At 38.4% G+C, this 26,648-nt stretch overlaps 2 protein-coding genes across 2 annotated transcripts in view; one reads left to right on the top strand and one right to left on the bottom strand.

Annotated features, from left to right (window-relative positions):
• Positions 1-2,912: 2,912 nt before the first annotated feature.
• Positions 2,913-7,068, bottom strand: gpr37l1b (G protein-coupled receptor 37 like 1b). Its single transcript, XM_067413921.1, has 2 exons — positions 6,269-7,068; positions 2,913-4,847 (listed from the first exon to the last, which is right to left on the bottom strand). Exons 1-2 carry the CDS (start codon positions 6,893-6,895, stop codon positions 4,005-4,007), a joined length of 1,470 nt encoding a protein of 489 aa, XP_067270022.1. The 5' UTR covers positions 6,896-7,068; the 3' UTR covers positions 2,913-4,004.
• Positions 7,069-14,737: 7,669 nt separating this feature from the next.
• itpr3 (inositol 1,4,5-trisphosphate receptor, type 3) overlaps positions 14,738-26,648 on the top strand; it is a 37,912-nt gene continuing 26,001 nt past the window's right edge. Inside the window, exons 1-7 of the mRNA XM_067413920.1 lie at positions 14,738-15,090; positions 17,342-17,412; positions 20,262-20,383; positions 20,581-20,667; positions 23,043-23,201; positions 25,832-25,930; positions 26,197-26,280. Coding sequence (XP_067270021.1) covers positions 14,999-15,090; positions 17,342-17,412; positions 20,262-20,383; positions 20,581-20,667; positions 23,043-23,201; positions 25,832-25,930; positions 26,197-26,280 — 714 coding nt within the window. The 5' untranslated portion in view covers positions 14,738-14,998. The remainder of the gene's footprint in view (positions 15,091-17,341; positions 17,413-20,261; positions 20,384-20,580; positions 20,668-23,042; positions 23,202-25,831; positions 25,931-26,196; positions 26,281-26,648) is intronic.

Here is a 26,648-nt window from a genome sequence, read left to right as displayed (position 1 = left end):
ATTCTCATCACACTACATGCTTATATGCCTAGTTCAATAAAAGGCTCCAAATGAGGGTTTTCGTAGTGATGTCAGAAGAACATTTTCAGAACTCAACCTTTCAGTAAACATTACTTAAAATATCGCCCCCCCCCCCCCCCCAATATAAAAAACCATTTGTGCAATGGAAAGTTTCCATGGATGCTAAAGGTTCTTTATGGAACCCTATAGAATCATTAGTTTGTTTTAACATTATGCAACTTACATTTTCTAAAGAAAATGTGTGCAGTTTGCCCCTGCAAATAGGGGAAACCATCCAACCCATAAAGTAGCCTATTAATAAACATTATTATTTTAAAATATGGTGTGCAGAACTATTAGGCACTTTTTTTTCTCCAGGCATCTGTTTTTGTCTGACCCTGCGGACCCAATGAGCCTTTTACTGTCCAGTGGTCATGCATTAACTGCAATTTCTATTACATTAATATTGTATCCTTCTCATGGGCATTTAATAATTTTTGCCAGTCTGAGTTAAATCTCTTTTTTTAGCCTTCATGAAAAATTATAAAACACTATAAATCATCACTCACCTAAAGGATTATAAGGAACACCATACTAATACTGTGTTTGACCCCTTTTGCCTTCAGAACTGCCTTAATTCTACGTGGCATTGATTCAACAAGGTGCTGAAAGGATTCTTTAGAAATGTTGGCCCATATTGATAGGATAGCATCTTGCAGTTGATGGAGATTTGTGGGATGCACATCCAGGGCATGAAGCTCCCGTTCCACCACATCCAAAAGATGCTCTATTGGGTTGAGATCTGGTGACTGTGGGGGACATTTTAGTACAGTGAACGCATTGTCATGTTCAAGAAAACAATTTGAAATGATTCGAGCTTTGTGACATGGTGCATTATCCTGCTGGAAGTAGCCATCAGAGGATGGGTATTTGTGGTCATAAAGGGATGGACATGGTCATAAACAATGCTCAGGTAGGCCGTGGCATTTAAACGATGCCCAATTGGCACTAAGGGGCCTAAAGTGTGCCAAGAAAACATCCCCCACACCATTACAGCACCACCACCAGCCTGCACAGGGGTAACAAGGCATGAAGGATCCATGTTCTCATTCTGTTTACGCCAAATTCTGACTCTACCATCTGAATGTCTCAACAGAAATCAAGACTCATCAGACCAGGCAACATTTTTCCAGTCTTTAACTGTCCAATTTTGGTGAACTCATGCAAATTGTAGCCCCTTTTTCCTATTTTTAAAGGAGATGAGTGGTACCCGGTGGGGTCTTCTGCTGTTGTAGCCCATCCGCCTCAAGTTTGTGCTTGTTGTGGCTTCATAAATGCTTTGCTGCATACCTCGGTTGTAACGAGTGGTTATTTCAGTCAAAGTTGTTCTTCTATCAGCTTGAATCAGTCGGCTCATTCTCCTCTGACCTCTAGCATCAACAAGGCATTTTCTCCCACAGGACTGCCGCATACTGGATGTTTTTCCATTTTCAGACCATTCTTTGTAAACTCTAGAAATGGTTGTGCATGAAAATCCCAGTAACTGAGCAGATTGTTAAATACTCAGAGCGGCCCGTCTGGCACCAACAACCATGCCACGCTCAAAATTGCTTAAATCACCTTTCTTTCCCATTCTGACTTTCAGTTTGGAGTTCAGGAGATTGTCTTGACCAGGACCACACCCCTAAATGCATTGAAGCAACTGCCATGTGATTGGTTGATTAGATCATTTCATGAACAAATTGACTTCTTAGATTAATCTCTTTTATTGGTATTCTCTGTCATCGATTCTTCAATTCTTCATCTAAATTGTCAAAAAAAAAAACTATTTTAAATAATTACACTTAAAAATATATAAATAAGAATGACATCAAGAGTCATTTATACATTGTGTAGATGCTAAACCCAAACCGACATAGCGCTGGAAGTGACCTCAATAAGAACTCAATACATACTACTGATTGCTTGACAGACCGCATTGAACAACTAATGTGAAAGCTGTCATGCCAAACAGAGTACATATCAATTTAACTTTCCAAATCCAAATATGGACATGTCAGAATTACCTCTCCTAATGGATGTGTTTTGTTTAAATTCGATTATTTACCGTAGTATAATGTTTCCTGTCGCGTTGGCATGGAGTGTTGTGAGGAGATTTGTTGATTTGTGGCACAAACTTCATTACAGGGAACAGAGCCTCGTCTGTTCTCCTTCAGTCATTATGGTCAGTGGAGCTCCTCTCTTAAAGCCCTGCTCAATTCTCTAATGAGGCCATTCTTTACCTCTCTCACTTGTCTTCTGAATCTCTGACAGGCTCCGAGTGCTAGCCAAAACCACAACCCCCCTCCCCGCCCAACGACCCCAGCAGGAGCACACATGTCGGTCTAACCCAAACATTTGTATCTTTGATTCAGTTTATTATCTTTCGCGCTTTACTGAATGGTACATGATCAGCCTGAAGACGAGTTTTTCGAGATCCCATCTGCAAAAACAGATCTTTTATATGACTAGTGACTCCTTTGAGTGTCTAAACTTGCTTCCATGTGCACTGGTCAGCGCACCGACGAACATGACAAGCGTACAAACGTTGTACTATTGACAAATTCTTTGATTCCTCCATTGACAAGAAAAGGTGACAAATCCAAGTGGGGTTTTTTTGTTCACATTTGGCCATTCTGGAAAAAACACGTGAATTTTTTAGACGGTATCTTGGCAACTCAGCCATAGTCTGGCCATTGATATTCACAGTAGAAGCTTCCATCTCCTTTTCAGAACAATAGAAACCTTATGGGAATGAACAAACCAAGTCTGCGAGGACAAATCTTCTCCCTCAGGCCTTGATGGACATTTGAGAGATTAGTACAACTCTTGACACTTTTTCATGCGATTTCAAAGATGAATGAGACAACATCGATTATTTAAAGGCATTTATTGAATAGGGTTTTATAAACTGTTTATGGACTTTGCTTATGAAAGCAACTATGTGCAAAAGTTTCAGTAGTCCCTTTATGAGATACGCCATTCAATTTCTGTCTTTTCGGACTACCATACTACATAATGGGGCTTGAAAAGCTAGTTTGCTCAGGGCTTTGCTTTCAAAAATTATCTATTTACATTCTAATACATATGAGTGCTTATATACAGTAGAAGTTGACAATCAACAGTGTAGATGAATGGATCAGTGGTTATGAAAAAGTGGCATTAATTAAAATTAGTGATAAATAACATTTGCCTGAGTAACAGACAAATACTCCTTACGTTTTTGTTTTGCAAGTTTTCCTATTATATGAACAAGATGATGTGTTATTTGTGATATTGTAGTATTCACTGCATTTCTGATCTCACATTGTTTAGCTAAATATTTATACACTTGGCTATGTGTAAAATGTATATTTGTCTGTAGAACTATGAGTGCAGGGCATTTGAAGTCAAAATTACAATGACTTGGTGATATATTAAAGGGATAGTTCATTCTGTCATAATTTTGTCATAACCTTCTTTATTCTTTATGTTATTGTACATACAGTGAAAGTCAGCGGGGTTTAAAACAACAATGGACCCCACTGACTATCATTTTGTATGGACAAAAAACACTGAGACATTTACAAAATAAGTTCTGTGTTCTATACATGACAGAAAAGTCATTGAGGTTTGGAGGGTGAGTAAATGAGTGGGGGAATTATCCCTTTAAGACTTTATAGGTACATTGAGCCATCCTGAGATATTATGGGGAAAATTGATCAACATAATTAAGAGTGAATTAGCCTTCGAATGCCAAACTTAGAACTTGAATTAAAATGTTGTTGTAGCCATCAAGTTTGTACCCAAACCACGCATAACTGCAATCTGGCCTGATTTGTTTAACAGTGCTAACCTGCTCCAACATAACAGTAAGAACTGCAAATGTAAAGATGGCCACTTGTGGACGATGGGAAGAAGGTAGGTTGCAAGTGTGGTTCCATGTCATCTCATGATGTCATCAGTTAGGGACAGGATCCCTATACTCAGCTTCCAATAGACAAGATGGTTGAACTGTCCTTGGCTTTGTCGAAAAAAATGGAGGACACGTCATTGGTGGTCTTGAGCTTGCCTTCAGCGACGTTTTGGGTGGATGAAGAGTTGCTCGGTTGGCATTCTTCACAGCAGCAGCAGCAACAGTCCATGAAGGCCTGTCCCAGAGATTTACATAGGCAAAGCAGCAGCACTGGCGTCACGGACGACTTAAAGAACAGGAAAAACTGGTTTATGAGGGCCAGGAGAGAAGACACCTCCTCGGACACCTGGATGGGAGCGTAAGCCAGGGTCAGATTGCAAACGTTCTCCGGCAGCGTACAGACACCATAGACCACCGCTAGAGCCATGACCGTGCAGTTGAGCTGCCGTTCGACCTGGTGAGCGTGCTGAAGCTTTTGCTTTTTGGACAGGGATCGCTCCTCTGGCCTCTTGGGAGAACTTCCGCTCCCGCCGGACACGTGACAGGTGGCCAGTTGACAGAGCAGGGTGAAGACAACGGGTAGACAGAAGTAACAGCCAAAGTACCACCACATGCGTGCGTCGTGGTAGTTGATAATGAGAGAATAGATGGATTCGGGGAGATCTGGATACGGACTCATGATGCAGGTGTCCACTTGGTCGCCCTGAGTAGTTGGTGTCACCTGATGCAGCTGCCACAGGAGCAGCTCAGGAGCTGCAAGCACCATGGAACCAATCCACACCACGGCCAGCTTTGCCAGGACCTTCTGACAGCGCTCCACTCGCCTGGTCTTTGGCAGGGAGCTTGTGGCAGCGTAGAAGCGGTCAATTCCCAAAGCACACAGACTGAAGGTTGTCACACCAAGAGATGTTACCTGGAGGGGGTGCAAATAACATTATTGCTATAATAGATGTTAGGGTTTTCCATCATTTTGTTCATGATATACTGTCAAAATGAATTAGGGATGCACCCATGTAAATATTATGGCGATAATTATTATATTGGATCTTGACCAAAAATCAATGCACCTCTTGATGGAAATAAATGTTGGGATGTTATTTCCATCAAGAAGTGCATACATTTTCGGTCACGATCTTGTATTGACAATGCCAGTTTCTGTAAAGTCTCTTCCAGCACATCCCAAAGATTTTTAATGAATTTAAAGGGGTGGTTCCGTGTTTTTTTTCTAGGCTTGGTTGTGTTTATGGGGCGCAGTATAACATGTCTTAATACTTCTTTTTTTTAAAACACTGTTTTTTCTTTTATTATTTGACCTTTATTCCACACCGCTGTCTCCACTGTCCTTTGAACGGCTCGTTTGCTTCCTGCTTCTATGAAGCCCATCCCTCCGAAAAACGCAATGGTCTTAGATTGGTTAGATGGTCAAATGTAGATTCATGTATTTTTATTGGCTGAAGTGCCAAGCACGGGTTGTCCGGAAACGCCACAGCCCTTACCATTACGGGCAGAAGTCCCATCTGGGGCAGTGTTTATGTTAATAGCAAGGGTTTATGATGTCACCAACCCGGGAAGAAGCTCATTGTAGTCCAAACCGGCCGTTTTTGTAGGCAACTTTAAAAGACAGTATCTCCGTTTTGCATTGAAATTTCAGCGCTGTAACTTTGCAGATACTGTTTATGCTCAAGCAGCAACATTACACACTAACTAAAGTTAAAAAAGTGAAATGGCATGCAACCACCCCTTTAACGTCTGGCCTCAAAGGTGCCAATTCATGTGTGAAAATGATTCTTCTTGCTCCCTCCCAACCATTCTTTCACAATTTGAGCCTGATGGATCTCGACATTGTCATCCTGGACTATGACAATTACATGGTTGTTTAAGATATTAAAAGCTACACACTTTGGGGTTTGAAGAATTATTGCCAAACATGCTACAAACTATAATCACTGCAATGATGATCTAATCACAAACCATTAAGAATTTACCTATTTCAATCCAAACAGCTGTTTTTTTTAATGGTCTGGGTTTTGTATAACCAAACATAGTACATATATTGTGTGCAACCCTCTAGATTATTACAAATAATGATCATAGATTCACATACAGATTTTTAAAGGTTTTTAGATGTCTTGGGTGTTTCTAATTGTCCATTCTGCATATTATATGAAAGAATTAAAGATAAAAGGTTAAGTTACATAGTTTGTAGTGTTAGTAATCTAGAACTAATAGTGTATCTGGCACTAGATAAACTTTGGCCACATTTATATTCTTCAAGTAAATTACACCATGTGAAAATGATCAAGATTATAAGTAAATTTAAGACTTGGGCCTCACCTCTATATAAGGCACAACTCTGCAGGAGAAATCCCCCAGCAGTCTCTTATTGGTGAGTTCATTAAAGACCACCACAGGCAGACAGAAGCACAACACCAGAAAATCCCAAAAAGCTAGACTTGCGAGAAAGTAATTCCACGCGCTCCTCATGAAGTAATTTTGCCAAACAATGCACATTACCGCCAGATTGCCCACAACGCCAAAGGCAAACACCACAAAAGCCAGAAAGAGAATCCCATAGGCGCTGTAAGAGCTGTCAGTGATGGGAAACAATGGATTGTGGATTTTTGTGATGCTCCTTTTTGTTGGATTGCTACTAGGGACATGTCCAGAAGTCATGCCAGTGCTGTTTCCAGTTTCAGCCAGTGAAGAATTGGTCATATCTGTAAAGGGCAAAGGACTTGTAGTTTGTGTGTCCATGGATCCTTTATCTTCATCTTCCACAGGGAGCACTTCTTCTTGCTGCGTGCTTTCTTGTGAATCATCTTGATCAAAACTTTCCTCTTCTACAGGTATCTTGTCTTGCTCTTTCTGTCCATGCCTTCCTTGTTTTGCTTCTGAAGCACAAGCACTCAGAAGCAAAACCAGAGTCATAAAATAAATCAGTTTATAATCTCTCATCCCCATCTTCACTTTAAAGTCCAGTAATAAAAAAATCAGAGGAAAACGACTTTAAAACCAGTCCGTAAATCAGACTGCAGAGACTGAAGTGTAGACCCTGGAGAATGCACTGCTGCTGTTTGGGATCCCTTGTGCCGAAATGTTCTGTTTTCTGCAATCCTGTTGGCCACAGAGCAGCTCTCTTAGCAAAGCTATGGATGGCTGCTCCCTCTCAATAGGGGTCTATGGAGTCACACCCCCTTTTGCTGTTGTCCCACAGTTGACTGATGGGTGTGATTGCCCTCTGCTGGCATTAAAATTATATTTTAACGGGCTATAACTTTTTAAATTTTTTTACTGCACTGTGGTCAAGCTGTGGTGAATTCAAGAGACTACAAATGAATCTATCTAGTTTTTAGTTATACATTTTATTATGTAGCTAGATTAAGCAGAGTTTGTCATATATAACAATCAGGCATAACATTATGACCTCCTTCCTAATATTGTGTTGGTCCCGCTTCTGCACTCTAAAAAATGCTGGCTTGTTTTAACCCATGTGTTGGGTCAAATATGGACTAACCCAGCAATTGGGTTGTTTTAACCCTGCGGTTGGGTTAAATATTTTCTTAAGACAACCCAATTGCTGGGTTAAAACAACCCAATTGCTGCGTTAGTCCATATTCTACCCAACATTGGGTTGTTTTTTACCCAGAATTTTTTATAGTGTAGTAAATACACTTGCACAATTAACTGAAATATCTAACAGCTGTTTAACTCATTTAGAGTGTTTGTGCATTACACAAACATTATGAATCCCATTTTAATTTCACACTGCAAAAAATGCTTTTCTTACTCTAGTCCAAACATCTAAAAATTCTTAAAACATTAAGTATTTACAAGCAAGCAAAAAGTATTGCCTTGGGAAAAAATAACTCAAAATTAAGTTATAATAAGAGTTTTTGCTTAAAATAAGCTAAATAATCTGCCAACGGGGTAAGAAAAATAATCTTAATTCAAACAGAAAACAAGATTATTTTTCTCACCCCATTGGGATTTTTTTTTTTTTTAAAGCAAAAACTCTCTTAATTTTGAGTTATTTTCCCCCCAAAACAAGACAATAATTGTTACTTGTCTACACTCTAAAAAATTCTGGGTAAAAACAACCCAATGTTGGGTCGAATATAGACTAACCCAGCAATTGTCTTGTTTTAACCCAGCATTTGGGTTGTCTTAAGCAAATATTTAACCCAACCGCTGGCTTAAAACAACCCAATTGCTGGGTTAGTCCATATTTGACCCAACTTTAGGTTAAAACAACCCAGCATTTTTTTAGAGTGTGCTGCCATAACAGCCCTTACCCATCGAGGCATGGACTCCACTAGACCCCTGAAGGTGTGCTGTGGTGTCTGGCACAAAGATGTTAGCAGATTCTCTAAGTCCAGGGGACCACAGCCACCAATGAATACTGTTCCCATGAAAGTGTACATGGTCTGCAACAATGCTTAGGTAGGTGGTACATGTCAAAGTAACATACATATAGATGATAGGACCCGATGTTTCCCAAAAACATAACAGAACATTTCCCAAAGCATCACATTGGCGCTGCCGGCTTGCCTCTGGATCGTGCATCCTGGTGCCATGTGTTATCCAGGTAAGCAACGCATACAGACCTGGCCATCCATGATGTAAAAGAAAGGATTATCCATCAGAGCAGGCCGCCTTCTTCTATTTCTCTATGATCCAGTTCTGATGCTCATATGCCCACTGTTGGTGCTTTTGGCGGTAGACAGGGGTCAGCAAAGGCACCCGGACTGGTCTGTGGCTATGCAGCCCCATATGCAGCAAACTGCGGTGCACTTTGTGTTCTGACACCTTTCTCTCTGAACCAGCATTAACTTCTTGAGCAATTTGTGCTACAGTAGCTCATCTGTTTAATCAGACTAGACGGGCCAGCCTTCGTTTCCCACGAGCATCAATGAGCCTTAGCCACCCATGATCCTGTCACCAGTTCACTGTTGTTAGATAGATACTGACCACTGCAGACCAGGAACACCCCACAACACTTACAGTTTTGGAGATGCTCTGACCTAGTCATCTAGCCATCACAATTTGGCTCTTGTCAAACTCGCTAAATCCTTACACTTTTGACCATTTTTCCTGCTTCTCTAACACATCAACTTTGAGGACAAAATGTTCACATGCTGCCTAATACATCCCACCCACTAACAGGTGCTGTGATGAAGAGACAATCAGTGTTATTCACTTCATCTGTCACTCAGTGGTCATAATATTATGCCTAATCGGTGTAAACTCTATATAGATCGATGAATGCATTTTGTGCTGCAGTTCCTGTTTTGTTCTAGGGAGGGCGCAGTTTGCAAAATAATGCAATGCAAAGCCTGCAACGACAATACACACCAACACTTCACAGGCCACAAGTATTAAAATGTGCAGTCCATGTTAAATACACAGTCAAATGCACAAATGTGTCGGTTTTTCAAAGTCCATCTGTTGGAGTTTAAACAGTTTGCATATGTATAGTGCCTGCTTAGTAAAGCAACACCAATAGCGTGAGTGTGACATGTTGCTAGTGATTCAGAAATGTCTTCCACCTCTTCCTTTTTGGGTTGTGCATAATGTATTTGCAGGACATCATTCATTATTTTTTTAAATATGCCTAATACCGAAATCTATTAGGTTACCAAAGATATTCACATGTTCTAGATAGATAGGCCTATACCTAAGAATCCAACAGCTGATTTTACTAATATTATTCTCTGTGGTACCTATTTGTTCTCATTTGCTGCTCAGCCAATAGGTCACACGAATAGGCTACTGCTAGTGTAGATCTGACTGTAAATTATTGTAAATGTAAGATGTAGGAGTGTCATCACGCTGTTCTTTGCACATTGGAGTCACAGGATATGCTAAACTCTGAAACTTGATAGTTCATGGGCAGCGATGTTAATGAAACAGGAAGGAGTGGCACATTTACACATTTTGTGGGTATGGGTGGGGAATAGATTATCTATAGGGATTATATTATCACTCAGCTCTGCACTCATGCATAAAAAAGCAAAGAACATCTAAGACTTAACGGAAATATTCCCAAAAGGTTAGCAAGCTTGCACACCTGTCAAAATGTGTTAGGTGTGAACAGCAAACATCCTTCTATCAATATACTTTTTCTTAATAATAATAAAAAAAAGAAGCTTTACAGAAAAGCTTTAGGGTGCATATATTACATATTGTTGTAATAATTATTTATTTAGACAACAATATCGGCATAATAATATTCCTAATGTTTTGATGTAGGAACAGCAAAACCATACCATAAGTGCTATTGAAGACCAACAGGAAATGTCATCTAATACTATAATGAGGTCGGAATCATTAGTGGTTACTGTGAAAAGAGAGTTCTAGCAATTTTTTTCTGTGCTTTTACTCTGCTCCATTTACAGGAAACATGCAGTGATTGATATCTGGGGGTGGGGAGTGCTGATCCCATAAGACTCTGCTTCGATTTTTCATTAGAATGACAATATTTTAGAACTTAACAACAAATTAATGCTTAAAAATTGACAGAGGGCTTTTATTTTTTGTGGCAACAAAGCATTTCTTCTGTTTGATAAGTGGGCCGAGGCGTTGTAGACATCTCCCTGTGTCAATAAGGATGTGAGGAACAAACCATAGGTAAAGCTGGAGGATCCTTAGATCATGTGCCTTAAGTGAGCATTCGCACTCACTTCCTAGTGATCACACTTTTTTTATACAGTCATTTTCAGCTTGTGCAAGTTTCCTCAGAACTGTCTTTTAAGAGTCAAATAAAATATGTCTATGACCTTGCCCTTACAAGGAGATTTGACCTAAAACCAAGATTTAACAAGCCAGTGGAGCCTGTAAAATACTGGGCTTGAAGATGTGAATATGAGAACATTTCCAAATGAGGCCATACCTAAGGCTAGAAAATAAAAACCTTCTATGGTGTCAAAGCTTTTGTTGTGGTCGCGTGTTGTGGATGCTTGTGTATTCACTGACTAAAGTGCTAATTAGAAAACGGTCGGCCTCCAAACTAAACAAAGAGTCACCTTTGTTTAGTCTTATTGCATTTTAAATAACTATAAAGTTAAAAGCTTTGCTATTGTGCAAAGTGATTCTTTGGCTCCAGAAACATTTCTCATTTGTGTAAAAACCATTGTGCGCCTACATTTCCCAAAATATGCCAGTAGTCACTTGAGTAGAGTTTTCACACTTCAATCAAAAATATGGGCTTACATGAGGAGAGAGAGAAAGTCAGAGGAAGTCAGTTTAAACTTCTAATTGACTTCCAGTGCCAGCCCACAATGCAAATCCAGCCACAATTGCATCCCATATTTCCTAATGCTTGATTTGAATGCAAATTTGCCTGCACATCCGTTTTGAATACGTAGAAACTCAGCTCGACATTTTGAACATGTGCGTTGCACAGATGTGATTTTGCATGTCGCAGATTTGCGCATACCTTGTCTTACTGATGCCGGTGTTTCCATGACTTCTTTTTGTGAATGATCATTTTATTTACCAACTTGACATATTTTGACCTTGTTTTCAAATGAATGGAAAGACTGATCACACCTTTCTCAGCTTTGAATCTAAAACCTCTCAGCATAAACCACACCACATAAACGTGTGAAACTCTTTTGTTGCCTGTTTACAGTAACTGTCAGTACCACATTTAAGTTCAAGAATATACAGCCAAAGCATTAAATATTGATAATGTTATATTATTGATTCGTTACACATTGATATGACTGAACAATCACCGCAGAAGCTGAACTTAGTCTGACCTATTAAAATTATAACAGAATTAGGTTGTGCGTCCATATTTTAACCATGCCCCTTGTATTGTGTTGCTGAATCCATGTTTTGTCTTATGAACTGAAACAGGAAATTTAACCCTAGTTTTTAAAATGAAATGTTGGGTGGGTCTGTTTTTATAGAGTCTGTGCCTCTATATAGCCTTCTCAGTTGTTATCTTTGTTAATGCATAACTCTCTCTCTCTCCCCCCTCCCTCTCTCTCTTGTGTGTGAATGCAAAAAACATGGAAATTATCAGAAAAGGTTAAATGGTCCTAAAAGATAGTCACACTTGTATTATTCGCAGTCAATGATTGCATTGGAAATGAACGGGAGAGGAATTTATTCTATTGGAAACATTTGGTACTACGCATAAACAAATTCTTATTGAAAGCTAATTTCTTGAGATATCAACTTCAAATTTGAAACACAACTTGTTTACACAATTTATGGATTTGACTTTCTCACAGTTTTAGAGTAAAACTTCATATAAAAGTAAAAAATAGCCTATTTTTGTGCATATTCCATAATTTTATACCTTTTTTCACTTCAGTAGTCTGCCAAGTATCTTTAAATATAAACCAAACCAAAAGGTATGGGGTAGGCAATTGAGTAGAGGCTAGAAAAAGCAAGTTAGCTTTAAAAGCATTAGATCCCACCCTCCCTTCAGTGTGTTCTCTAAAGCCACACCTCCTCAAAAATACATGAAGAGATAGGACAGATTCTGCAAAGCGTCACAAGAGACGTAGCCTGATAAGCCAGACCCACATCGAGATGTTTGGTCTGGAAACTCACCATTGACAGGGCTCAATCCGAGGGGCGGGATAAACTGTTGTCTTTTAAACTCTCTCTGCACGCGATAGGATAGCGCTACAACCAACCAGAGCAACGAAGGTGAAGCAGAGCTAGTTGACAGATTAAACTTTCGACGTATCCGGTCGGCAACACTCAGAACACATCTTTCCTTCTTAAAGGGGGGGGGGGGTGAAACACTCAGTTTCAGTCAATCTCATGTCAATCTTGTGTACCTATAGTATTGCATCCTTCATATCTCCGAAAAGTCTTTAGTTTTATTAAATTTGTATTAGAAATATGTGCTCTACTGAGTCTTTCCGGAAAAAACTGAGCGCCTGGAGGCGTATCGTGTGGGCGGAGCTAAAGAATGACGAATGCGCAAATCGGTGACGTCCTCAAGCGTGGAGAAACCCTTGCTATCGATCTCAGCAAATAGATATGATCCAGAATCTAATTCGGAGGCTGAAATAGAAACAGCAACAGCTGGACGTCCATCTCTGTGGTATGTACTTTATTTAGTGGCCTGTCAACATTTGTGTCTTTACTCTCAGTTTATGAGGACATGATTCAGTTTATGGACTATTGTATGCGACCGAACCTTAGTAGCAAGCAAAACGGTTTTGCACAACAGACTAGTGTAACGTTATACAGAGAACAACAATGAAGTCCATCAGCGCATTTGAATGACGAAGCACGCGATCGTGTCGTTTACTGATGTTTACATACGCGACGATAAGCAACAGCACAGACATCTGAAGCAGTTCTACTCACCGGCTGCTTCCAAAGCAGGACCGAACCTTTATCGCTGGGACCGCTCCGACAAAAACACACTTCTTGGAGTGTGGAGATCCACTTTGCGATGCGACTGAAGCATTTCTGCGTTCAAATCGGTTCAAATGCAGCGCTGCCTTCCCGGAATGCTGTGCTGAAGCAGTGAAGTCGCTTAATGTCAAAGTGGAGGAATGAAGTGGAGCGCGGCACGGACTATAACCGACATTAGTGTTCACGGACGACTGGATCTGCAGCTGAGAGAGTGTTTACGGCCGTGCATTTCCTCTCTCGCTCTAGTTACGCGCGCGCGCACCCTACCGGGAGAAGAGCCCGTACGGCCCATACAAGGACCTTCCGGTCTATTAACGTCAAGTCGACCCATACTCGAAAAAAACTCTCCGAAACTTGTGAGAAACCGGAAGGAGTATTTTTAACACAGAAATACTCCATCAAACGTCCAACATTAGTTTATGAATCCCAGGAATGACCCATATATATATATTACCATAGATGGTATACCACTTTTTTGTAATTTTAGGCTGCATGCTTTTATCACAATGATGTAAGCTCAAGTGATCATTCTTTAAATAAATATATTATCTATTTTACGCTGTTAAAATGGGGATGTGATGTTATAGCTTCTCTGAGCGAAGTAGTCATTGAGGAACCAACAGGCATTTTTGGGAACTTTCAGCGGAGTTTGGAGCTTTAACTTTCATTTCTACATTTCCATAAATGTTTAGGCCTATTTCACAAAAACTACAGGGGCGTGTATTGATTAGGCGGGACCTTGATATCGCGGCTCCACTTAGTGCTCACAACTGCGCAGACTCGGGAAGATGCTTCTGTGCATACTCGAGACCCAAGATGTCAGCGCCATATTTGGACACATGGCGGCTTCACTTACTTCAATGAAAGACAGTGAAGGTGCATTGTCCATCTTTTCAGTATAGCAAAAAGTTTTTATAAAATAAATTGCCTATACCCTATAACTTGTGCTTCAAAACATTCAAGATTTATGGCAGTTGGAAATTACATTTTCAGGTCCAAAAATTTGCTCACAAAATTGGTTAAAATTATAAAATAAATGGATGATCCATAAATATAATTTAGTACCAAAAAATCCCCTAAAATACAAAATATTAAATAAAAACATTATTGATCTAAAATACAATACATTTGAAATAGCCTAATAAAAAACTGTTTTTTGACCGCAACGCGAGCAGTGTAAAGCTATAGGAGTGCGAACAACGCGATGCGGCAAGCAATGAAGCTGTCTGTACAGCTTTCTCGTTCATTGTTTTACTTTATGAACTCTTGTCAGGATTCTCGCTTGCAGTGTCGAGAGGGTGTTAGCGAGCCTCATCTGTATTCTTCCGAGGTGCCCTCCCCTACAGGCGTGTTTTGACTTGACAAAGTTGCGCGTGCTTCCTGGTTTGAAGCACTATGACCTCAGGTATGCTGCAAAACTCCAAGAACAACTGACTTCTACATGTTGGACATCTGTTCTCTACATTCCCAGCTTTACAACCAACCAGGGATTAAACTTTTGCGGTTGTTTTTTCCCCCTTAGCCTGATTCTCAACTCTACCGAGATGCATACTTCAACTGTGGGTGAAGCGCGTGCCTACACCCGCTGTATCAGGAAGAGACTGAGTCTGTAAGAAAAGTGTCCGGGCGTCTTAAGAACTGAAGTATCCAGACTGCAGCGTGCTTTAAATAGCAAAGATGTCTGATTCAGCGTCCAGTTTTCTGCATATAGGGGATATTGTATCGCTGTATGCAGAAGGAACTGTCAATGGTTTTATAAGCACGCTGGGGTAAGTGCCTTTCATTGACTTCTGTCTTCCTGCCTTCTTTCACCTCAGCCCAAGACTCTGCACCAAACACAATTTCATTTAAAATGCAGTAAAGCATAGACAATTATATTTAACAAACAGATAGACAGATGTGAAATAAAATTCCACACCAATCTATTTGTTTGTTAAATAAAATAAACTTTCTAGTCTTGAGATTGCAAGCTTTGTTCTTTCTCTGTACTATTGGTTGTACTGTGGCATACTTTTTCACTCCACTTTGATGTGTTTGAGTTTTTGGTTTGCAAAGAGAGCGAGAGAGATCTGCACACAGCTGTGCAGTTAAGTTGCAGCCTAGATTGTGAATCACATTTTGACTAATAGATAGACAGACAGAGAGACAGGCAAATCAGTTATGGAAAGGGAGAGTCCAGGGGTGGTTCTAGGATTGGATCTTAGCTCTCAGACAGTGAGAATGTTTTGCAAAAAACCTTTGGTGGCTCTTTTTAAATTGACACCACATTTTATAGAAATTCAAATTACCCTACCGGTACTTAAATTGATACCAAGTCAATACAAAAACATAATAAATGATGTAATGATACCAGTCTTTCTGCAGTACAATTCAAATCGGTACTCATTTAGGCTACTCTCTGACTAACAGAAAATTGTCATCATCAAAAGAAGGACACTAAGGATTTTTCTTCTGGCCTGGTCAGATCACAGCCAAAGCTGTTAGCTTAATAAATATAAAGTTCAAACATTAACGACAGTAATAATAAAAAACAAATACAAAAGAAAGATACGAATTAAATAAGCTGTACTTTACAGTGTGTGTGAAAACTGTAACATATTTGTGGAAACATTGGTATGGGTGCCTGTTAAGGCCAGGGGCGTAGCACCAAATTTTGGGCCCTGGGTACAAACCATCTTGCTGGGCCCCCGTACCATGTATGTGTATGTATAGAAAACGGACTTCCCTGCCTTGGGCCCTGGTTACTCAGTACCCTTTATCCCCCCAGTCCCACGCCCCTGGTTAAGGCTCTCATGAATCAAGTATGTCTGTATGCGTGTGTGTATGTATCTATGCCTTTTTTGTTTTTTGTTTTTATTTTTTGTATGTGTTGTTGTTGGGCCTAGAGCCTGTAATAAAGTTTATATATGTAAGAAGTAAATATACAAATATACAGAAGTTATTTTGTTAAGCACAGTGAGTGATACTCTTTCTTTTGCTGTTTGATTAACATTATTATCAGGAAACAGAAGGCATATGAGGCTGCTTTCACTTTAAGACTGCACGGATCTGTTATATTTATACGCATCTGATATTTTGAAGCTCTTTTCACTCACTTAAGACATAAGCAACTGTGTTTATGTGGATACCTGTCAATAAGGCATTTTGCTATGATTTTGTGTACTCGCGTGCTATGCTCTCTGAGAGGTGGTTTTCTGTGTGCACAGCGCACTATTACAGAATTAAGTTTTTAATGCTGTATTGTGCTTGAATGGTTTAAAATCAGTGTTTGAACTGATCAGACTTGAAAACGTGAAAATTATAAACTTTCTTGAAAAAGCAATACTAGTGATCTTTCATATAGGTGATTATAGTTTTAGTAGGGCTGAGACGACAGACCCCTAAAACGGTCTGGAACCACCCCCAGAGAGTAGCCTTGTTTAGTGTTATTCTTATTGTATGAACTTTTCAGTCCAAACGTTACTTTTGTTTTAATGTCAGGAGGAAATACCACCCCTGTTTTGGATACAAGCCAGATACAAGAACAAATAGATGGAGACGGTCATCTTAAAAAGCAAATGTTATGCAGGAATGGCTCTCTGAATGCGCATTCAGAGGAGTCCAGGGTTTTTCCTTGGGCTATTTCAGCCATTCTGTTAGACAGGCTCACTGAAAGTCTTATTGAACTGGCCAGGCAAACTAAACACGTTTTATCCTGTTTCTTAGAACCCCACAAAGACTGTTATAGTTAGATGAAGTTTACCCCGGTGGATATTGGCAGACATAATATATTTTGATATATAATATAATTAGAATTTTAAAGCAACTTGGCAGAGCATTTGGACTTTATACTTTAAAATATTTAGCATGATGTCCATAACAAGTGTGTAGAAACAAGGGCATTCACACTCCAGGCCAGGAATGAAGCTCTTTTAGAATCTGTGACCCATAATCCTTTATGACCACTGATACTGATATGCCTCTCCAAGGCTTTTGAAGAATTGCTTTATTGAGATGACTCTTGTATGTTTACCTTCCCAGGCTGGTGGATGACCGTTGTGTCGTGGAGCCAGCAGGTGGAGATCTAGACAATCCTCCCAAAAAATTCAGAGGTATTTTATCATCTTTCACACAGCTAAATTAACCTTCAGATTCAGAATAATTATTGCATAGCTCTTTGAAAGACTTGATTCTGATTGGTTGGTTGCGCATACAACTTAAAAGGATAGTTCACTCAAAAATTTATCTCATGATTTACTCATAATCGGAGTTATATTAAACAATATCCTGGCTCTTTTAAGTTTTATAATGACAGTGAATGGTAAATGAGATTTTGATGGTCAAAAAAGTGCCTCCATCCATTTTAAAAGTACTCCACACGGCCCAGGGGGTTAATAAAGGTCATCTGAAGCTTTGTAAGATAAATATCCATATATAAATATAAGACAGATGACTGTAAACAAGTCGACTTGTGTTAAAAGAGTAACCTGTGACCTGATGGGTCATTTTTTGGTAAACTATCCCTTTTAAAAGAGGAAGTCATGTTAAATTTTAGCTAAATATGCTAGCTAACTTGTCTGTATAAAAACTTAGATTGCTGATTAATAATAATAATAATATATTCAAGTGTTGGTTTTGTTGTTAGGGCATTTGTTTTGTGCATGTAATGGACTATTTTTCAACTCAAATCAACATATTATGTGCATATATACTTATTTGGTTGTAGGATAATATACTGCATCGTGTTATTTTTTTCATTTTAAGTTTAGTTTAATTGTTTGTAATTTCGCTTTAATTTATTATTATTTTAGTTTAAGGAATTTTAGTACTTAGTAATTTCTACGGTTTGGTTTACATTTTTTTAAGTTAAAGTTTTTCATTTAATATTTATATTTAACATTTATTTCAATTAATGAAAATAATTGTTAATAGTTTTAGTCCTCATGATATAAAAATGTACCCTATTTACTTTGTTAGCACATATTACAGGTCTTAGGTTGAGCAACTAATCCGTGTAAGTTAATACAAAGGAAAAAATAGTTTGCCATGGTAATCTTTAATCAAAATCTGGAAAGTTACTTTCGGTCTGGAAGCAGCATTCCTTCTCAAATGAAGACAGTTTGACGGCTTGGGTTTGAATATCCTAAACCACTCCCCTCCAACCGTTAGTCTGCTATGAGCGAGAGATTTAGTCAAACTCTCTTCAATATTCCGTTTCACGTGGAAATACGTCACACCACTGAAGAAAACTCACTTGTTACTTCCGGTTCACTGGGACTTCAACAGTAACAATAATTGTGCAGTCAGTCACTTAATGAAACAAACCCTTTTAGGGTGATATAAGTTGTTTAGCAAGCTGGTATTTATATTAGTGTTGGTTTGTTTGTACTAACTGGGTCAATGATGCAGAGACATAACCACAAACCTTAAACCCACCAGTCCCTTAAACCATAGTTGATCTGATCTGCAGGGGATTCAAACATTTAGTTGAGATCAGAGGTGTAGTGGTAAAAAAAGAGGTGGGTAAACTATAAATTCTGGGTGACTGCATCGTGGTCACGGTAAGGTGGGCCACTGCCTACCAGTGTATGCAGCCCGTTCTCAGGGCAATTCGTAGTAAAACGAGGTGGCTAATATAAGCACATATAAGAGAACACACTAGAATATATTCACATTAACAAGCTGGAATCAAAGAATTTGACTTTTGTCTTAAATTACTTAAGCCGACTAATCGATTATCAAAATAGTTGTCGATTAGTTTTTGCCAATTGCTAACGAGGCAGGTGCAGATTAACGACAGAAGGATGAATTTGGTGCCACATATTTTAAATTTAAAGAAAACCCAGTTTCTGTAATTAACAGAAGAAAGACTATATAAGTTGGACTGTAGTTTCCACAAGTGTATAGCCTAATGGCTGCCGACATTAACAGATAATTTTGCTAAACTAAAAAAACAATAAAACCAAAAAATTTCTATTTGAACACAAAATACACTGCATCATTACAGCTTTTTTTACAGGGTTTCGACATGCTCTCTACATTAAACCAGCTGCCTGTGATTAATTAATATCACAACAATGTCCAGAGTGCCTCTTTGTCCACTTGAAAAGTGATTGAAAAGTGTCACAAGCTGATTAAATGTACTACAAATGGATAATTATGTCATTTAGAAAATTGCCGGAAATCCAGTTTTGAATCTTGGTTGCGTGTCATTCATGAATGATTCGTTCATTTTGAACTAATCTTTAATATATGACTCGGGACTACCAAGTTGTCTCAGAGAGTAATTCGTTCATTTTGTGTTGACTGCGCGTCCGCATTACGCAACATATGGGTTCTGATCGTTCTGATTCTGATTCGACAGGTGAGATCCGAGTCTTTTGTTCTTCCTGTCAGTCCCATAGAGACGGGAAGAGAAAAGATTGGTTCATTTAGCTGAACGAGACTCAAAGATCCGAGTCAGTAAAACGATCCGAACTTCCCACTACTCTCACTGACAGTTGCAGCACGATATGAAAGACTTCGTCTAACTGTACAACAAACAACCAATGAAAATGAACAATATGAAACTAAAACGACATAAGCTTAATTTAAAATGGCTTAGGAACTGTAGGCTATTTAGAGGTGGATAAACTCAATTTAGAGGTGGATAAATGCACTTTGGAGGTGGGTAAACGCTATTTCTAAATTTTGGGAGGTGTGTAAACTGCGTTTACGTCCGTTTAGCCTCCACTACATCCCTGGTTGAGATCAAATGTGAGCGAATACTAAATTATTATTTTCCTGTTTCCTGTGAAATGAAATTTTCAATATTCCTCCTACTCAGTACTTTCCCAAAATTGAGAATTAATTTTTTCTCAGGTCGAAAACAGTGTCTACAAACTGTTTTTGGATTTTGGCCAAAATCAGCCACATAAGAAATGAATCGGCTGATATGTGTTATTTGTTCTTTTTGATCTAGACTGCCTCTTTAAGGTTTATCCCATGAACCGATATTCTGCCCAGAAACAGTTTTGGAAGGCTAAACAGGCAAAGCATGAGAAGGATAAGATTGGAGACATGGTGCTTCTTCAGAAATTGCAAGTAAGTGACAATCAACTCTATTGAATTTAGATTATGAAACAGAACCTGCCTTTGGTTTTTAATTACAGCTGTGAGCAAAGAGGAATATGATGTATTCAGTAGGTTTGCTTGGGCACATTGCATATGTTGACATTTGAGAATTTGAGCTGTTTGTTATTCATTTGTTTTTGTCTGTTTGTATTTTGCTTGTACCAAAGCATGCAGCAAATCTGGAACAAAAACAAAATGAGGCTGAGAACAAAAAGGTCCACGGGGACGTGGTAAAATACGGCAGCGTCATTCAGGTGAGAGCTCACATTTGGTAAAATGACACCTTTTAATTAGCAGTCAGTGTGTTTTTCCCCGTAAATGGATAGATTTCTTCAGGACAGCATTACTGCATTTAATTATTTTGTTAAAACTACTCTATAGATAGAGCTTAACCAGGAGTTATGCTCTATCAAACAGCAGTCTAGTCCAGATTGACAGACCTTTTATAGAGGAGTATGCAATTATGTGGCATAAATCTTGTTTCTAGAAACAAAAGATTAGGAGGTATCCTAGTTACCCAAAGTAATCATGCATTTCAAGGTTCAAGGTGCACCACCGACTATGGAATCTAAAATGAGTGTTACCATTTTTTTTTCTTAAAAAAGTGTTACCAATTTATGTATTGGGATTGACTGGATCTTGAAAAATTGGTGGTCCTTATTATAATACTTATATATAATACTTATTGTATGTATACAAGAGCTATAACTTCCAGCTGAAAATGAAAGTTTTTTTGATGAAAGATAAGGAAGGCGATTTTTTTTTTTGTTTCTTTGGAAGAACATGCATCAATGAATCTAGCATAGTATGTGTATTAACTAACATAAAGGTCACTTTTCATTTTATGCTGACTTTTAAAGGCACCCACACATCTTTATCTGAGTCAGAAAAGGCAAAAAGAAATGTGTTTCCTCCCTGTTAGTGACGTCAGTTACAGATAATGTGCCTACAGCAATGCCACACTATAGGAAACAGGCCCTTTTCCTGATACTTTAGGGTATCCTAAAATAAAAAAGCGCTTCCAATGCCCTGTGATTCCTGAGGGTTACAGCTTCTGCTTAGAAATCCAGTCATACATTTTCAACCAGCTTTGTATTGTTACACTGTCGGTAGTATGTGTAAATGAACAATGTGTACTCTTTCTCTGTGTTACCTGGACTGAGATATTCCCAATTATTTGTCTGCAAAAGTCCACCTTTTGACAATTCCAGGGCTTTTGTGAAAACTACAGATTATGCTTCCGTTTTTTTGTATCTGGCCACGTTCAGTTGGATTGACAAAATGAATACATTTTCTTTTTCTTTGTATTTTTATATAAATATGGCACTAGATTATCATATTCAAATAAATCTAATAAATGAGTTAAAAGTCATCTAAAAGTTAGGGTAGATTACTTACAAATTGTAATCAAATGCTGGTTCCAAATTACATGACAAAATTGTAGTTACTGAAGTAATCCATTATATTACACATTTAGGGTAACTTTTAGATTACTTTTAGCCAATCTCATTTATCACATTCATTTGATATTAAGTAATTTATTTACATTGAAATAAATCTAAATATTTATTTCAATTATTATTAAATTAAATTATTTTATTAAATTATTAATTTTTTAAAAGTATTGGCCTAACTTATTAACTTTAAATCTCAGGAGGTTCACAGACCAGCAGTTTCTTTCAGTTTTCCCCCTTCGTTTGAGCTCAAACATTGTTAGTGGTCTTCCAGGTTAAAATGAAAGATACAAACAGTGAGGTTTTTCAGATTTCCCATCTTGGCATTCTCTCCATATTTACGCTGCCTATGATGCTCTGGAAACTGAAAATAGCTCACTCCCTCTAAATGTTTAGTCTGTGAATTTTTGCTACCGGTAACTATATAAGTTAACATTGTGATTAAAAGTTTGCTAAGAAGCATTTCCTACTCAAGGCAGTATTTGACTCAAGAAGTATTCACTAAGTACTGGTCAAGAATACCCTTGACGGCAACATACCCAGTGCATTATGGGTGTTGAAGTTTGCCTACCTATTTCCTACTTATTTGGCAAAAGGACAACATCCCTTTTTCTTTTTTTTTTCTAGGTAGCACATATTTGTACCGCATAGGTAGCCAAGTTTTTCACAAAGCCCATTTTGCCAGTGGTGAATTGCTCTGAATTAAAAATGAAATACCATGGTAGTCATCAGAAAGTGTTGAGTAGTTTACAGTGATCAGCTCTTTTTACTGCCATTCAGCACACAGTGGCAGAAAGGTGCTACCATACTGCAGCCACAGCATACCCATTCAAGATATTTGCAATTATCTTTTTTTTTAGACAAAAAGGAAGTACTTATTAATAAAGCCTGTTTTAGGTGGAGTGCTGTTAAAAAAGCAATGAGTCACAAGAGGCTTATTGTTGGCAAAATGTTCTTGAAGGACTTGCATTTGTACAAAGTTGGTGACAATATGATTTAAGACACAAATGTTCAGTTAATAATTCTTATTAAAAACATATTAATTAAAATCATAAAATTTATGATTTTGTGTGGCTCACGCAAATCTATTTCGGAACCTGATTTTTCCATTTGGTATTTAATAAAAGTTTACATAAAATAAATGTTTATTCTAATAAGTGTCAATGTGTTTTCAGCTCCTACACATGAAGAGTAACAAGTATTTGACGGTGAATAAGCGTCTCCCAGCACTGCTGGAGAAGAACGCTATGCGTGTCACTCTTGATGGGACGGGGAATGAGGGCTCCTGGCTTTTCATTCAGCCTTTCTGGAAACTCAGAGCTACTGGAGACAATGTAATACGCACGCACTCACGCACGCACACACAGATAGACACACACCTCATCAGTCACACAATATTAACAAGCTATATTGGTCAATCTCATAGACCGTAAAAAAATATGGACGACTCGACATCATCCGTTTCCGCTTGCCATATTTGAAGCTTTCAGGCAGCCTTGCACGGCGCGGACATCTTGGGACCGAGTCTGCGCAGTAGCGATTTCGGGACCGGAGTTGCGCAGTAGAGTGCAGGAAGTAGAGCAGGAAGTACAGTCGCGATATCAAAAGCCCGCCCACACGCTCGCAGATGCAGAACAATTAATTATGTTGGTGTGAAATAAACAGTTATGGAAATGTAGAAATTAAAGCTAAAGCTCTAATCTGCTCCCAAAAATTTCGAAAAAAGTCCGTTAGTGCCTCAGTGACAACTTCACTCAGAGAAGCCGTCAGTCTCAGCTGTCAATCATGACGTCACACCCCCGTTTTTATAGCATCAAATAACTAACTCAAACTAAACTTATTTTTAAAACGAACACCTGAAATGAAATCATCGTGATGATAACTGCCTTCAGTGACATATACTAACTTTGGGGAAACATTTTTGAAGTGTAATTTTATTATTTAGTTTGCCTCGTGTCCATTAGAAATCACAGAGGGGCGGCTATACTGGGACCGGTCACCGGGGGGCGATCGAGGCGCGAAAGCTTCAGTAAATGAGAGGGAGACTGCAGGCTTGGTCAATCTCATGAAATCCAACAAGAACAAAATCAGATTAAAAAATATATTTTCAATATTTCTTTATATTTTTATTGAATAGTTTTGCATTATGATATTATGATATTTCCATTACATTTAAGCACTACCCGCAACAGCTGTCTTGACTGTAATAAAAGAAATTCACATGATATAATACCACTATAAATATATATATATAAATTATTTGGGTTGGAAAATGAAACTGAAACACTGTCCAATATAGGTGATCCTCACTGATTTTACATTCCATCAGTAAGAGCGGAATGCGAAGGTTGAATAAGCAGAGAAATGGCAAAAGCTGTGCGATATGTACAGTAAGCTGTACATATAACAATGCAAAAGAAGACAATTTCTTGCTGCGTGTCTTGCTTGCCCATCAGTGACCAGGACAGCAAGTCTTTGTGTTGTATCGAGAGCTATGGGATCCAGGGTTATGTCGGTATACCACCACATAAAACATAGGACGAACCACATTCAACAGGAGTAGCTGTCAATGCAAGAGGAAACTGTCTGAAAGGGATGTCCAGGTACTAACCCGGATTGTATCAATAAAACATAAACCCACATCTGCCCAGCTTTGCAGAATTAAATGCGCACTTCGACTCTCCAGAGAGTTTCCACCAAAACTGTTTGTCCGGAGCTCAATATTCAGGGTCAGGCTGCTATAGTCATGTGCTAATGCCAAATGTTGGTTTCATTGGTGGAATTCATTGGTTGGTTTTAACAGGGCAAATCTTGGGCTGTGGACAAAGTGAGACATCTATTGTTCTCTGATGAGTCCACCTTTACAGTCTTTCCCACCCACATCCATGGGAAAAGTTCCAAAATGAGTCCACCTTTACAGTCTTTCCCACCCACATCCTTGGGAAAAGTTCCAAAAAGGCTTAACACATGCTTGATGGGCGCATCTCTGCCAAGCACTACCGAACCAATCTGGAGGACCATGTGCACCTAATGGTTCAAATATTGTATCCTGTAGGGGTGCCGTGTATCAGCATGATAATGCACCAATACACACAGCAAGACTTGTTGGTTTGACAGAATGGTTTGATGAACATAAAAGTGAAGTTGGACTTCTTCTATGGCCTGCACAGTCACCAGATATGGATATTTTTTAGCTACTTTGGGGTGTTTTGAAGGATCAAGCCAAAAAGTGTTTTCCTCCACCAGCATCACACAGTGACCTGGCCACTGTTATGTGAAGAAGAATGGCTCAAAATCCATCTGGCCATTGAGAAGTACTTCTGTCTGTCATTCCCAAGACAAATTGATGCTGTATTTGCCACAAATGGAGGCCCTACACCATACTAATGCATTATTGTGGTCTAAAATCATGTTTCATTTTCATTGTCCAACCACTGTACACATTTTTTGTTTGTTTTGCTGTAATACACAAAAACTATTATTTATATTATAGTCAAATGGAAATGTAAGAGAATAATGAGACTTAAAATAAATCATCTGGATGCCTTTTAATATGAATTTGAGGGGAATATGTACATAATTGTCATGAAAAATCCACTTTCTTTATGCAAAATGTTTTTTGTTTTGGGGTACAATGCACCTATTTACACAAACAACAATGTTGCTTTTTTTTAAGGTATTTATATTAACCTGCACACCTAGCTACATATCATAGTCTATATAAATATAGTCACCAATACACAATACACATAGCCTACAATCAAACTCACAAAGTCAGGTAAATGCATGCAAATGATCCTCTTAAACATTTAAACAGGTTTACCGAGCTAATCCGTGTTTAAATGTTTGTAGATCGCTTCCCCCTTGTGTAAACTGATAGACATGTACATATTTGTTTTTCTGATATTCGTGGCCCTGACAGTCATATTGAGTCCCTCACTGAATTGTTTGTACTCCATTTCAGGTGGTAGTTGGAGATAAGGTGATCATGAATCCTGTAAATGCTGGACAGCCACTCCATGCCAGTAGTTATGAGCTTCCTGATCACCCAGGATGCAAAGAGGTGGGCATGTTCAAGAAAACGTGATCCGTTTGCCTTGAAGTTCTTTGTCAACTTGATTGTGAAGTAGACAGAGGGATTGTGGGTGATTATTAGACACATTTACTTGTGGCTTAACTCGAGACGTGTTGTTGCAGCCATCTCCAACATTTATTTATATGTTGTCTGAGATTAGGGATGGTTCTGTGAAGAAAATTAAGCTAAATGAATAAACTGAAATGAGTGCAGTGTGCCATTGTCTTTTTATAATGTAAGACTGCCACCTACAGATCAACTCAGTGAACAGCAACACCAGCTGGAAGATCAATCTGTTTATGATGTTCAGTGACCACAAAGATGAAGTCCTTAAGGGAGTAAGTGCAACGAACACATACAAACCTTTACTGTAGTTCATAACAACAAATCCATGCTGTTATTTTGTTGCTTTTAGAATAAATGCTATAGTATGTTCACCCATGTGGGACCTTTTTATACATTGTAGCCACAATTTTATCAAGTATCATGTTTTATAATTTTTTTCATAATTATTTTTTTAGTTTTAGTATTATGATGTATGTGTGTGTATATATATATATATATATATATATATATATATATATATATATATGTATATATATATATATATATATATATGTATATATATATGTGTGTATGTATGTATTTTTTTTCCAGTTATGTTTACATTTCATAGTAAAAGTCGCTGGTTTTCTAATTATGCATA

Source organism: Pseudorasbora parva, chromosome 13 (assembly GCF_024679245.1).
Source record: "Pseudorasbora parva isolate DD20220531a chromosome 13, ASM2467924v1, whole genome shotgun sequence".
NCBI lineage: Eukaryota > Metazoa > Chordata > Actinopteri > Cypriniformes > Gobionidae > Pseudorasbora > Pseudorasbora parva.
The sequence above is the reverse complement of the archived record's forward strand: the minus strand, read 5'-3'. Positions and strand labels throughout refer to the sequence as shown.

Bases quoted from the DNA above. Each gene is read 5' to 3' on its own strand.
- gpr37l1b (XM_067413921.1), bottom strand. From the start codon at position 6,895: ATGGGGATGAGAGATTATAAACTGATTTATTTTATGACTCTGGTTTTG. The intron at 4,848-6,268 runs GTGAGGCCCAAG...CACCCCCTCCAG, and splicing joins GAGTTGTGCCTTATATAGAG to GTAACATCTCTTGGTGTGAC.